The sequence below is a fragment of the Aulonocara sp. 'chitande type north' Nkhata Bay genome, linkage group LG3, assembly GCF_057382095.1.
Source record: "Aulonocara sp. 'chitande type north' Nkhata Bay isolate Kocher_YH1m ecotype deep benthic linkage group LG3, A_spYH_male_GT1.1, whole genome shotgun sequence".
Classification (NCBI taxonomy): Eukaryota; Metazoa; Chordata; class Actinopteri; order Cichliformes; family Cichlidae; genus Aulonocara; species Aulonocara sp. 'chitande type north' Nkhata Bay.
In genome coordinates, this window is record NC_141346.1 from 62,983,155 (window position 1) to 62,996,843 (window position 13,689).

The 13,689-nt window shown below is 42.4% G+C and overlaps 2 protein-coding genes and 1 pseudogene across 3 annotated transcripts in view; 1 reads left to right on the top strand and 2 right to left on the bottom strand.

Annotated features, from left to right (window-relative positions):
* LOC147336505 (uncharacterized) overlaps positions 1–13,689 on the top strand; it is a 462,456-nt gene that overhangs the window by 251,996 nt on the left and 196,771 nt on the right. The window lies entirely within an intron of this gene.
* Positions 1–13,689, bottom strand: part of LOC147336513 (NACHT, LRR and PYD domains-containing protein 12-like) — an 81,786-nt pseudogene that overhangs the window by 20,848 nt on the left and 47,249 nt on the right. The window lies entirely within an intron of this gene.
* On the bottom strand, positions 1,349–7,834 carry LOC147336515 (uncharacterized). Its single transcript, XM_086265243.1, has 4 exons — positions 7,718–7,834; positions 5,216–5,321; positions 1,555–2,213; positions 1,349–1,361 (listed from the first exon to the last, which is right to left on the bottom strand). Exons 2-4 carry the CDS (start codon positions 5,231–5,233, stop codon positions 1,349–1,351), a joined length of 690 nt encoding a protein of 229 aa, XP_086121369.1. The 5' UTR covers positions 5,234–5,321; positions 7,718–7,834.

Here is a 13,689-nt window from a genome sequence, read left to right on the forward strand (position 1 = left end):
TGTTACGATGACCTGACTGTGAGAAGCTTCTCTCACAGTGTCTGCACTTGTGTGGTTTCTCTCCTGTGTGGACTCGTTTGTGTGATTTAAGCTGACCTGCAGTGGTGAAGGATGACCCACACTGATCACAGAGGTGCTTTTTAACCCCACTGTGAATCAGTTCATGTTGTTTTAAATCACTTGGTGTGGTGAAGCTTCTCCCACATTCTTTGCAGTATTTCCGTTTGTCTCCAGTGTGTCTACGTTGATGTCTTTTTAGGGTCTTTTGCCAACTGAAAGTTTTTCCACAGAGGTCACAATGAAAGTCTTTCCCACCACCACAGTGATGACAGGGTTGAGAACTGGATCCATCTGTGTCGCTCTGCTTCTAAACAAAGACACAAAGACAGTGTAAGTCAGTCCTTCAACATTTGTATCCTGAACGTCGCCTGAAATAAAGAGCATCTCTGCAGACGTCCAACTACATTTGACTGTTTCAGTTAACACACTCAGTTTACTGGGCTGCAATAACTACAATACTACCACCATAATACTACAGTAATACTAAAATCATAACTGAAAGGAAAATCTGAACAATCACTCAGAGCTGCTTTTCCATGCAGTAGAATTGCTAACATGCTAACACAGTTTAATGAGCAGAGTTGTTCCAAACAGTCAGGCTAAAATGACAAGATAACAATATAAATACATACCTCACAGTAGCTGCACTTGTAGAGTCTCTTTCTGGTGTGGATCTCTTGGTGTAGGCTCAGGTAACGTGGAGATTTAAAAGTCTTCTCACACAGGTCACATTGATAAGGTCTCTCCTCAGTGTGGGTAAACATGTGTTGTTGTAAGTGTGCGTCTGCTGTAAAGTATTTGCCACACTGTTCACAGCAGTACACATCATGTCTGGTGTGAATGCGTAGGTGTGTATTTCGGCTCCCTCTCTGGCTGAAAGTTTTTCCACAGATGTCACAGCTGTATGCCTTAATTCCAGAGTGGGTAACTAGATGACTCTGTAAGCTGTTACTGTGAGTAAAAGCTCTGCCACACTGATCACAGCTGTATGGCTTAATTCCAGAGTGGGTAACTAGATGCCTCTGTAAGCTGCTACTGTGAGTAAAAGCTCTGCCACACTGATCACAGCTGTACGCTTTAACTCCACTGTGGATGAGTTGGTGTTGTTTTAGGGAAGGCTTGAAGGAAAAAGACTTTCCACACAAGTCACAGCTGAACGGTCTCTCTCCAGTGTGGCTGACCTGATGCTGTTTTAGTGAAGCTTTCAGAGTAAAACCCTTCCCACACAAGTCACAGCTGAACGGTCTCTCTCCAGTGTGGATGACCTGATGCTGTTTTAGTGAAGCTTTCAGAGTAAAACCCTTGCCACACAAGTCACAGCTGAACGGTCTCTCTCCAGTGTGGATGACCTGATGCTGTTTTAGTGAAGCCCTCACAGTAAAACCCTTCCCACACTCGTCACAGCTGTATGGCTTAATTCCAGAGTGGGTAACTAGATGCTTCTGTAAGTGGCTACTTTGAGTAAAAGCTCTGCCACACTGATCACAGCTGTACGCTTTAACTCCACTGTGGATGAGTTGGTGTGTTTTTAGGGAACCCTTGAAGGAAAAAGACTTTCCACACAAATCACAGCTGAACGGTCTCTCTCCAGTGTGGATGACCTGATGCCGTTTTAGTTTAGCCCTCACAGTAAAACCCTTCCCACACTGATCACAGCTGTATGGCTTAATTCCAGAGTGGGTAACTAGATGACTCTGTAAGCTGCTACTGTGAGTAAAAGCTCTGCCACACTGATCACAGCTGTATGGCTTAATTCCAGAGTGGGTAACTAGATGACTCTGTAAGTGGCTACTTTGAGTAAAAGCTCTGCCACACTGATCACAGCTGTATGGCTTAATTCCAGAGTGGGTAACTAGATGCTTCTGTAAGTTGCTACTTTGAGTAAAAGCTCTGCCACACTGATCACAGCTGTACGCTTTAACTCCACTGTGGATGAGTTGGTGTCTTTTTAGGTAACCCTTCCAGGAAAAAGACTTTCCACACAAGTCACAGCTGAACGGTCTCTCTCCAGTGTGGATGACCTGATGCTGTTTTAGTTTAGCCCTCACAGTAAAACCCTTCCCACACTCGTCACAGGTGTGTTTTTTCTCTCCCTTTCTTCTGTGAGGTTTGTCGGCCTCCTGAGAGCGCTGACTTCTGGCTCCATGTTGGTCCTGCAGTGACAGAGATACAAACAGAGGCAGTGAGTGAAATGCAGTCGTGGAACAAACTCAACCTTCAAACTCCATTAACACTAGTTTTAAACCTGAAGGTGGAGCGTGGCACCAAACACCTTAAAGGTCTCTTATCCCCACCTGCTGGTAGTTCTAACACATTACATCCAACCTGCTGTTAAAGATAATTCATGACTGTTCAAACACTAAACTCATGCCCATCCCTCCTGTTTGTACACACACACACACACACACACACACACACACACACACACAATTTTATAATTTAGATTATTTTGTTGTTTCCTATTACATATTTCTATAATTTGTATAGATTTATACATAATTATTCAGTGATAATAAATCCTGTGTTTGTTTATTCTAAAGGAACCCCGTTAGCTTCCACAACAGATGTTGCTCGTCGTCCGTCAAATACTCACATAAAATATTACACAATAAAGTGAATTCAAGATATCCACATAATTTCACTCTTACATCCACAGTGAGGTTTCACAATTGTTAAAATATAAGCAATCAATAATAATAATATCAATAACATTGAGGCACATTACACAAATTTCAAAAACAAATCATGTCTTACAATATTTACAACAACTAAAAGCTCTGTAAATCGGCTTTTAAGTGTTCATTGAAGTTTTGAATAATTCTCTAATTTTTTAAGGCAACTTATTCCACTTAAAAGTTGCTCTAAATGTAACAGTTTTACAAAACGTTACTTTTAACTCGAGCATTTACTAAATTGCAGCTTGTTGAAAACTGTGTAATATGATGATGTATTTCATCTGGATACTGCAGCTGAGCAGAATAAATGTGGTGTGTTTAACAGAATTGCTTTCTTTAGAACTACAAGTAAGCCATAGAATATTTTAGCCTGTACAGGAAGCCAAGAAAGGTTATTATGCATTTGATCAATATTAGTATAGTATGAACATCTTCACACTAATCTGGACGCCTTATTCTGGACAAACTGAAGTCTGTTAAGATCTGTCTTATTAGCGGCTGACCAAATGATTGAACAATACTCCAGATGAGACATTACTAGTGCATTAATGACATCTTTCATAATGAAGAAGCGATACACAAAGAGCATTTCATAGCCATAGCTATGCCTTGTCGGCAGAGTTATGTGGCATTAGTGATGTTTGTACTTTCAGCGTTAACTTGGTTTTAAAGCCTTTAAAATATACGCCGTTCAATAGTCGACCTTAATCTGACAGAGAATGTGATGATTTTGTGGATAATTAAAGTCAGTCATATATCCACAAACACAACAAGCTGAAAGTCAGTGATGCTGCTCGGTTTGCAGTCCTGAATATCACGGCACAAGCAGGATTCACTGCACTGTTAATGTTAGCTGTGTTATATTGCTGCCTCTGTTCGGTGGTGTCGAGCCAAACAGACTTTAACGTGTGTTTGAACGAGCTGACGGTTCACTCGTTAAGCTGAAAGAAAGATGCTTTAATCACAGCAGTCACACATGTGTCCACTGCACCATCTGGAACTCTTCTTGTTTACACTCGTAATAACACAAACACTAAATCCTGCTTCTCTGGTGCTGTTGTGTAGCAGTGTGTACACCTGAGACTGTCACCTGTCTGTCTGTCCTGCACTCTCTCTCTGTTTCTTTCTCTCTGATTGTGGAATAAAAGTATGAACATGTGTTTATAAGTTACACTTGTGTTTGAATCCTGCAGCTTATCACACATTTGATTTCCATGTGTGACGACTGCAAGTGTCCAGAGTGAGGACAGACTGAGGGACCCACTGCTGCACATCATCTGTGAGGCTTTGCACCCCTGATGATCCACCAGGACAAACTCAGCAGTGTGTGAGGAAGAGGAGGAGGAAGAGCCAGCAGCAGCTGACAGATGGAGAGAATAGACAGACTGTTCCCTGTTTGTGAAGGACTGCTAGGAAAGTTTAACATAACTGTCTGTCCTGAATCAGTCTTATTAGGTAATGTTCAAATAATGTGATCATCCCAGTGTTTCCAGTGTGGGAGAAAGTACTCAGGGCCTTCAAGTTACACACTATGAAAGGCAGCAACAAGTTTAATGTTCAGAAACCTAAAGTCTGTATCAGCAGCAGAATGGAGCTAAAAATAAATGTTGGTTTCACTTCTATGAAGCTTTGAGTATTTTGGATCAGTAGCTGCTGTGTTTGTTGCATCACATTGCTGTAATTGTTTATATGCTTTATATATTCTGAGCTAAGTTGATCTATAGTGTTACATCATATTCTATAAGGATGTTATGTGTTTGTAGACTTTCTGCCCAGTTTGACCCATTTAGCAGAAGTCAGCACTTCGGCCTTAGCGGTCTTTGAGTACGCGGCCCTTGAGGACTTTAAAGCTGCAGAACCTGAATCGGGATACAGCCATGATGATCTCCAGCCTCGTGCTCGCCAACATTCTCACCTGAGTTAAGAAGACGATCACTGAAATGGTCTCAGCAGGTCCTTTGATGACAGCAATGAAATGCAGTGGTAAGGCATTTTGGGGATTAAGTTCGTTTTCATGGCAAAGAAGGACGATGCAGTTCATCTGATCACTCCTCATAACATTCTGGAGTGCAGGCAAAATGCTATTATAAAAACTTAAGCAGCAACTTCTCCAGGTTCCAATATTTATGCAATTCTCAAACCTTTTGGCCACGACTGTATAACCTCTTCTGAAGTTTAGTGGATATTATACATGGTTATGCTCAGGATGTGTCGGCCAGTTTCCACTGGAAACGCCTTTTGGTTAAACTGTCAGCGAGGAATTTGCATTTGCACTGTTACATTTTTATATAACTTTAATGCACATAAACAACAGCTGCTTGTTTCAGTGAAAATACATTGATGGGTTTTTAATAAAGTTGTGCAGCTGTAAAGTATTTTGTCTGGTGTCAATTCTATCGTCAGCTACATCGTTATGGCAAATGTTCAGATGTATATGGTGATAAATATCTTTGCTCATATGGTCCTGCTCTGTCTGTCACCTTCTGTGTTGACCTCATTGTTTCCTCTGTAGTGGCTGAGCTGAGTCCAAGTAGCTGAAAATGTTCCTCTGCTGCTCCGTCAGACTCTCCTCCTCCTGCTGATCAGCTGGGACACAAAACAGATCTTTGTTAGGCTCCACACTGCACTGAAGAGTCAAAGTGTCTCATATGTTCATCTGACAAGTAAAAGAACACATTTTTGTTTCCCGAGGTGGGCAACTTGTTGGAAACAAACACAAAAGGTTTGAGCACTGATACCTGCCATTGCTGCCATTGAAAGATGCAATGCCAGCAATGTGGATTGTCAAGACTCAATGCAGATGTGTCACGAGTTCATCCAGCAGTAGCTATGGCACTTGGCCACAGGTGGCAGCAGTGGACTGACCTGCATTTGAGACTGCTCCAGCTGCTCTGTGACAGTCAGCAGATCTGCTACAAATTGCAGATCATATGCAAGTTTTGGAAATGACATTATAAATATTCCTAACTTAGCCACGGCAGCATTGTTGATGTATTACCTATATTGGCTGAAAATGTTCATTTGCAGAGAAAAGACACAGGCAGACACTGCTTACAGGATGTTACATGTTATTATGTGATGTTATTGAAATCATCATGAATAACAGGAGTGGTGATTTGTAAAACTTCACATTTTGATCCGGGACGTACTCTGCATAAAAACAAGCGCTCACTCTTCCTGCTCAACAAATGACAAGGGCGGAGCCTTATACCACGTGATACAGAAGCTGTGCCGTGTGATGCTAAAATTAGCAGGGAAACAACAACGGAGAGCACGTCAGGGATGACGAGAAAGTGACAGGAGAAAATCCGTCCCGGTCAACCACCCAAACATCAATAACGGGAACCTTATACAGCGCTTCCCTATACACGTCGAACTCCCACAGGCACAAAGACATTACGGAGGCTATCACTTATCACCTGACCAAAGATATGGCTCCATCAACACTGTGCAAAACGAGGGATTTAGGAAAACGATCAACAACCTAGACAAACGCTACACAGTGCCGTCCCGCAACTATTTTTCTATTGTTGCACTACCTGCTCTATACACGCAGCGTCGAGCAACGATGGAGACGGAATTTCAAGCACTACAACATTTTGCTGCAACAACAAAACGTGAGACGTTTGTTGTTTTTATGTTTATTTATTCTTATGAGAGAATCATGATCTCAATTCTAAGCCAAAAAATCGTGATTCTCATTTTATGCAAAATCGTGCAGCCCTAACATTAACACAAAACTATTGTTTCACCAGAGAAACACACATGAAGAGAGAGAGAGAGACAATAACAGCTACCAAACAGTCGTCATAATTCGTCACACAATGAGAAAAGGACAAATCAACAAGTAACAATGACTAATTAATATTAAAATCTGTAACATAATGTATTGTTTGGCGTTTAGTCTGATTGGTTCAGGATGAGCTGCCATTATCCAATCACACGTCTGCTTACCTGCATCTTTTCTCTTTTTTCTAACCTGAGCACCTGATGGCTTTGAACTTTTGTTGTCCATCTTCCATTGGTTTGAATTTTGCGCTCCAGTACAAACACAAATCCCCCAACCCGAGGATCAGCACAATTAACCTAACAGACCTACACCTTAGTTCACAGATTCACTTTGTCTAAGGTTGATTTCTGGGATTTCACACAACCCAGGATTCAGATCGTGAATCCATGATGGGCTTGGATTTACATCATTATAAATGAAATGTGCTCTACTTGGAAGCAGCCGGCCCCGCCCCTTTTGACGGGTTGTGTGAGACTTTAAATCATCAAACTGTAAATTATAAATTTAAATTGTTATTGATCCTTTACCCCAAGTCCTAAAGTGTAGATTTATTTTCTTACTCTTCTTATATTTATTGTTTGTTTACTTGCACCGCTGTAACTGCAGCCTCGTCGTCTCGTCTCTCTATATGCTGGACTGTCTGTAGCGGAGATGACAATAAAGTTTATTTTGACTTCAGCAGCGCGCAGGCGCACCGAGGGCTCTCGCGCTCACTTTATAGAATTTAGAAAAAACATCGGTGCAGATTATAAGTCTGTATCATAATATCTGTTTGTTGTTTTTATTTTGTTTTGCGAGTTGGTTATTAGATGCCGCTCCAGCCAGCCAGAGACTCCCCGCCGCCCCGCCCTCTCCTCCCTGTGCCGCCAGCAGCAGGCGCACCTCGCAAACGGAGGGCGCCCTTACTCCCAGCAAATGGCTGATAGAAAACTGATCGGTGCCTACGAATTTCCCAATATGCGCTGGCATGACGTCGGGGAAGCATGGGTACGACCGATTATTTTATTTTTTTCTTGCCCGTGATGCCCCCCCACCACGATGCATTCTATTGGTTTGCACACTTACACACACCCAGCTGTGGTTTCCGGTTTTGCTGGACTCTGGAGAGCCCCGCCTTTAACGCTCTTCTCTCACAGAGAGCAACAGAAAACTTGGAAAAACTCCAGATTGACTGAACTCAGTTCAAAGTTACCTTGACACCTTTAGATGTGAGACGTAGTGATGGTCCGCTTGAAGCTGACGCTCCGGTGCGTGTGTCAGAAAGATCAACGCGCTGCTTCAGAAGCACCGTGTCGAGGCTTGATTCGTTTGGCCAGAGTCACGTGATCAGTGACGTCTGAAGCTTCGTTTAGAACGTACCTTTTTTTAAATCGAACTTTATTGAAACACACTGAGTATACAACATACAAACAGATGAAGTTTACAAAAGAACAGAACATGAACATAGAGAACCAGGAGTAAAAAAATGATGATATGAGTAGGCGAAAAAAATCAACATATAAATATTGTTCTGAGAGGCTTTTTGTTGGTTGAGTCTGAAATTGATTGTATGTACAATTCATATCCTTATAAAAAGGCAGAAATATGGTGTTTTATTAATAAACTTACATTCATGGATATAAAATAGCTAAAAGTATTAACAAATTTTTTATAAAAAAAACATTTATCATTCTTCCTGGGGAACTTAAAGAAAAAGAATAAAACATTTTCCCATCGTAAAGAAAACTCCCTTAAACTATAGACAATAACAAAACTGCTAAATTCTTCCAGAATCTCTGTGTAGAGGAACCAAAAGAGATGTGCCACAGTTTCTGGATGATCTGATGATATGAGATTTCCTTCACCTTGTTCACAATTAGATATTTATGGGATCATCCAGACTGTCTTCCAGGTGATATCTGGAACATGTCGGTTCCAGTAAGATATTCTATATATGGGAGAGACATGATATCTTCTTGGAATAAACTACGTCTTCTCTTATTGCTGTTACCAAGTTCCTGTGAAAAGCAGATTTTTCCCACTGCTGACTCAGCTGGATCAGGGAGAGTGACTGAGGCAGATATTGAGCTGTCAGTGTTTTTATATAACATTAAAGTCCCTGAGGGTATGGCACCAAGCACCATTGAGAATTCCCCAACACTGACGGGAAAATTATATAGTGTAAGGAATTCATTGTAAGTAAGTAGTACTCCCTCGTTAAATTTTAAAACTTAGTAGCAGCCGCCATTGTTGGCAGCTGAAATTTGGCTGGGCCGCGCTATGAATTCTGGGATATGGTGGGCCACGAAGGACACACTCGACCCATCCTTCAAATTCGGGGGAATGAAGGACGCATTTGATCCAGTGTTGTTCTTCTGGGGTGTTTGTGATGGAGCAGCAGCTGCTGATCCTGATGTCCTCCACCAAGGGGGCAGCAAATTCAGCTGACTGTCATCATTTATTAAAAAGATGTAACAATGTGACATAATGCAATATAATAGTGTCAGTTACACATTGTGGGTTGCACTGTGGCCAGAATGGACATTACCTCCTGCCTAATGGAAGCTGTCAGCCATCCTGCAACCATGAATTAGATAAGCAGAAGTGAAGGGATTGTTAACAACAATTTAATAATAAAATGTAATGTGATAGTTGCACTTTATTAGCTACCCACAATCGTATGAATAATAACCATGAATGCACTGCATGCTCATAGCAAGTTCTTTAGGTTTAAAGTGAGATCCTGCTTTAAAGGGCGCTTCATCTGCTGGGAATGACATGTTTCTTCTAGTATGTAAGGCTCAGCCGATCTTACTGGGACTTACTTTTGTAGATCCACATGCTCTAAACCTGCTGCTCCATGATTGGTGCAGAAGCTTTAAGCTACTATTAACAAATAATGACCATGGACTTAGTTGTTACTACAATAACTTATCATTGAGCAACTTGTATATTTAATTTTACTTGTAAAACTATGCAAGTAGAATTCAATGGGGCACAGTGAGCTGAGCACAGGCCCACTCTGTGACACTCAGAGGTTTGTGGATATCATACTGAGAGTATTGGACACAGTGCAGCCAGCTTGCAGCCACTTTCCCACCACTTTAGCACAATGTTTACATGAGACTCAGCCACACTAATGTTCCTGGGCAGACATGTGGTGCAGCATGGCTGATGGCACTGTACCTGCAGCTGTCATGGACAAGAACCACTCAATACCTCACCCAAGCCAAGCCTGTGCTGATGTTGTGATCTGAGACCAAGACACTAACCCAGGATTATGATATGATGTGAGAGTTTCACTAAGAATTAGCTCTGATTACAAGATTTCAATCTATCGTAACTCTAATTTGTATTTACTTCAGTTTGTTCATCTTGGAGCTGTGTGCAGCTGAGGACAGTCTTATTATTACCAGGTGAGGATATGTAACAGCCACAGTCTGTAGAGATGATGTCACCATGGAGTGGTGATGTCACTGGAGCTGCCAATATGTGCTCCAGCCAAAGCTACACCAGAGGGTTGTGCTGTGTAACAGGTTGGTGCAGGTGGTGTTATCTACATTTGAACATTAGGCAACAGTCTCATGAAGACACTTTATATTGTTCACTAAAGACCAACAATAACAGAGACAAAGGGAGAGCAGCAGAACTAGTGCTAACAATTAGCACTGCTAGCCTGCCCACCAACACCAGCTAATGTTCTAAAAACGATGATCAATGATTTTGCTGTAACGGCTCCAGCTGTCTGTGTCAGGGACACGTTGGAGATGAAGTGAGTGATCCAGTGACAAAGGTTTGGAACCCTGCAGTCAGCTGAGACTAAAGGAGTCACCTGACCGAGAGACGAAATGTTTCACTGAGAACGTCCAGATGAACAGAATCAACCTTTGGGATAATCTGTTCCACACATCCATGTTTCACTTACTGCATTATATTTCCTCATTGCTGTGCACACAGGCCTGTGGCTTATAACCAACTCCAAGTTCAGACTCAGAGGCTGCTGAAGCTGTTTTCTGGAACAGAGACGTGTTGGATATAAAACCAACTCTTCTTTATGTGTCAGCACTGAGGAAAGGAGCAGCTTCGTTTCTAAGTGTATGAAGGACTGTAGCAGTGTGTGTGTGAGGTTTGTTTCACAGACAGAACCATGTCAAAAACACAACTTCAGGTAAAAACAATACAAAATCAAAGAGTCTGATCAGAAGGATTAAACAGAGGAGTGTGGGACTGTTTTTAACAGACAGCAGGTTAAGCCAGGCTGGAGGAGTAAACTGAGCCTCGGTGTGAGCAGCAGTGTGTTTGACAGGAAGCTGAGATAAACAGTCTGGAGCCCATTTAGTGCTTCATATGAAAGTGTGAGGATTTGAAAGCAAATCTAAAATCAAGCAGGAGTCAGTGTGAGAATGATTTGTGCTTTTCCTCAGTCAGATGCTGGGAGTTTCAGTTCATCCATGTTCAGCGTGCTGTGCTTTGTGTAACAGGAGAATATGACAGTATAAATCAAGTCTTCATGTCACTGAAAGCCTCCACAGTCTGCTATGGAGGTGCATCAGTTTGGATTTACAAGAATAACATTTCTTAAACCTGCCACAAGATGGCGCTCCAACAGAAGGGATGTCCACAGTGTAACACAGACACACACATACTGTGTGAATGTGTGAGTGAATGGGCTTTCAACACAAGGCTTCTGCTGCTACCTTTAATTACATAATTAGCTAACAAGAACAAACTGTTAATTATCACCAAAGAACGGCTCCAGATTTTAGCTGCTGACCATTTTGTGAAACGTTGATTACATCAGCTTATTGTTGATTTTTCAACCTTAATATCAGCTGCTTTAAAGGAGCCTCGTTCTCTCGCAGTAACACTTTTCTTCACTAGATGCAGTGCAGGCACAGTCTGTGTTTCTAAACTACACACTAATGTTCATTGTTGTGCAGCTAAATCCTCCCTCTGGATGGGAAGAATCCCTGTCAGGCTTCAAACACCTGGCTTGGTGTTCTGGAGCTAATGTGTCACCTGTGAGGACTCTGAGATGAACACACAGCAGACACTTCAGTTCTCCGTCTGTGTGCCCTCAGTTTCCCAGCATGCCTTGGCTGTGGTGGTGGAGGTGAATGAGGGGGAACATCTGTCCTGCTGCTCTGTCAGCACTCAGGTTTCATACCTGGTGATCTCAGAGGACAAAGCGGCGTTACAGCAGCGCACGTTGATGAGACCTGATGCTCTGAACAGTTCAGACTTCAGCCTCACTCTGAGAAAACAAACGACTGACTGTCAGCAGCAACTACACCTGCTCCATCAGTGACGGAGAGAAGAACTGAGACTGAGAGACTTACAGCTGCAGGTCAAAGGTCAGAAACACCCGCTCTTTGTACGGGTCAGGAGTTAGTACTGCAGAGGTCAGAGGTCAGCTTGCTGACAAACCATTTGAAACAGTTTGGAACTAAAAGCACAACAGCAGAGGAAAGAAGAGACACTGCGGAGATGATGCAAAATATTGTGTTTTGTTCTCAGCTGTCAAAAAGTGTAACACACGTGTTCCAGCACAGCCTTTGTGTACTTTCACTTCTCCATACTGTCCATTGGAAATCCTGTTTGTTACTTTTTGATTTCAGTCCATGTGTCCAAAGCAAACTTCTGTCCCACACTTTCTCTGCTGACTCTTCACCGATGCTCAGATGATCTCAGATGATTTCACCAGAACTCATCAAAATTCGGGCTCCACAGAAACCCAGACGTCACTAAACAAGCGTAACAAGCAAAGTGAAAACTGGTCGTTCAGCTTTATTGACCAAAGATAAGCTCACATGTCACCTCATGACACAGACACTTATTTCCACAGCATGCACGAGGACTGACAATAAGTGTCTATAAAGCCACTTCTATCTGCCACACCTGTGCTTCTGTCATGGTTGCTCTCCTCTCACTCTGTCATTTATCCACAGTCTGCCTCCCTCTGCTCCGTCAGCTGACGTCCTCTCTACACCACCTGCTGTGTTTTATCCTGAAAAAACACATTTAAGAAGCGTTGCACCGAGTAACGGGAGTAACTGGTATAAAATACATTTAAAGGAGGTGGTGCCGAGTGCTGTGACTGGGGTCCCACCACTGACATCACGGGTGGAGGACATGTTGGAAAACTGCTACAAAGTGCTGTGCAGCCAGCAGAGCTTACAGTCTGTCCTGTGTGTCATACAGGCTCTCACACTTAGTGTTTCTGTGACACATTGAAGAGAAGTTTGTGTTGTTCACAGTTGTGCTTGTACTGAGTGACAGCTGACATGACCTAACAGGAATAATGTGTCTGTGCTGAATGAGAAGTAACACACAATGAAGTCTTGATGCATCTCAATCATCCAGGAAAGTGAGTCTGTTGCTTCTGTTCATCTGGACGCAGCGTTTTGTGGGAGAAACGTGTCGTCATCATCAGGTGACGTCTTCAGTCTCAGCTGCAGGTTTCAGTCTTACAAACAGGACATTTGCATAAAGACTGAAAGCAGCTGCAGGAACGATGGGCTGGGAGCTCCGTTCCTTCATCTTAATTATGCAGATTCTCAGGACCATTGATCAACAACCACTGATCCATGTCCATGAGTCCCATTCACAGAGATGTGGGAATGGCTGCAGTCACAGCATATAAGATGGAAATAAATGAGAAGTATTTAGCTGAAGTGGATTTGATTTATGTTAGTTCTTTTTTAACTTGTAGTTCTACATTGGAAGATTATTGTGATATTGAAATATAAAAATAAATGTATATTCTATTATTTTCTCAAAATAAGCGTCACACTCGTGGAAGCCGGTGTAGCCGCCGAAACGCCTGCATTTATGGAGACTTTCAGCCCCAGGTAGGCCAGTTATGGATCTTCGGATCCACATTATGTCAGCAGCTGTTCTCCACCGTGAACTGTGTTCAAACAAACACGCTCACGCCTCACAGACGACAGCTTACAGTCCTGTAGAGATAAAGTGACTTCGTACAGCCCCGTCTTCAGTCTTGTGGAGATGATCTCGACGCTTTGGTGGATGTTACTAGCTCCTGTGCAGTATTTTGTAAAGACATGATTATACCCCGTAAGCGTGTTAAAATTTACGCTAACAATAAGCCATGGGTCACTAAAAGTGTCAAATCCTGTTTAAGGAAAAAGAGACAGGCCTTTAAAGAGGGGCTGTTACCGATTT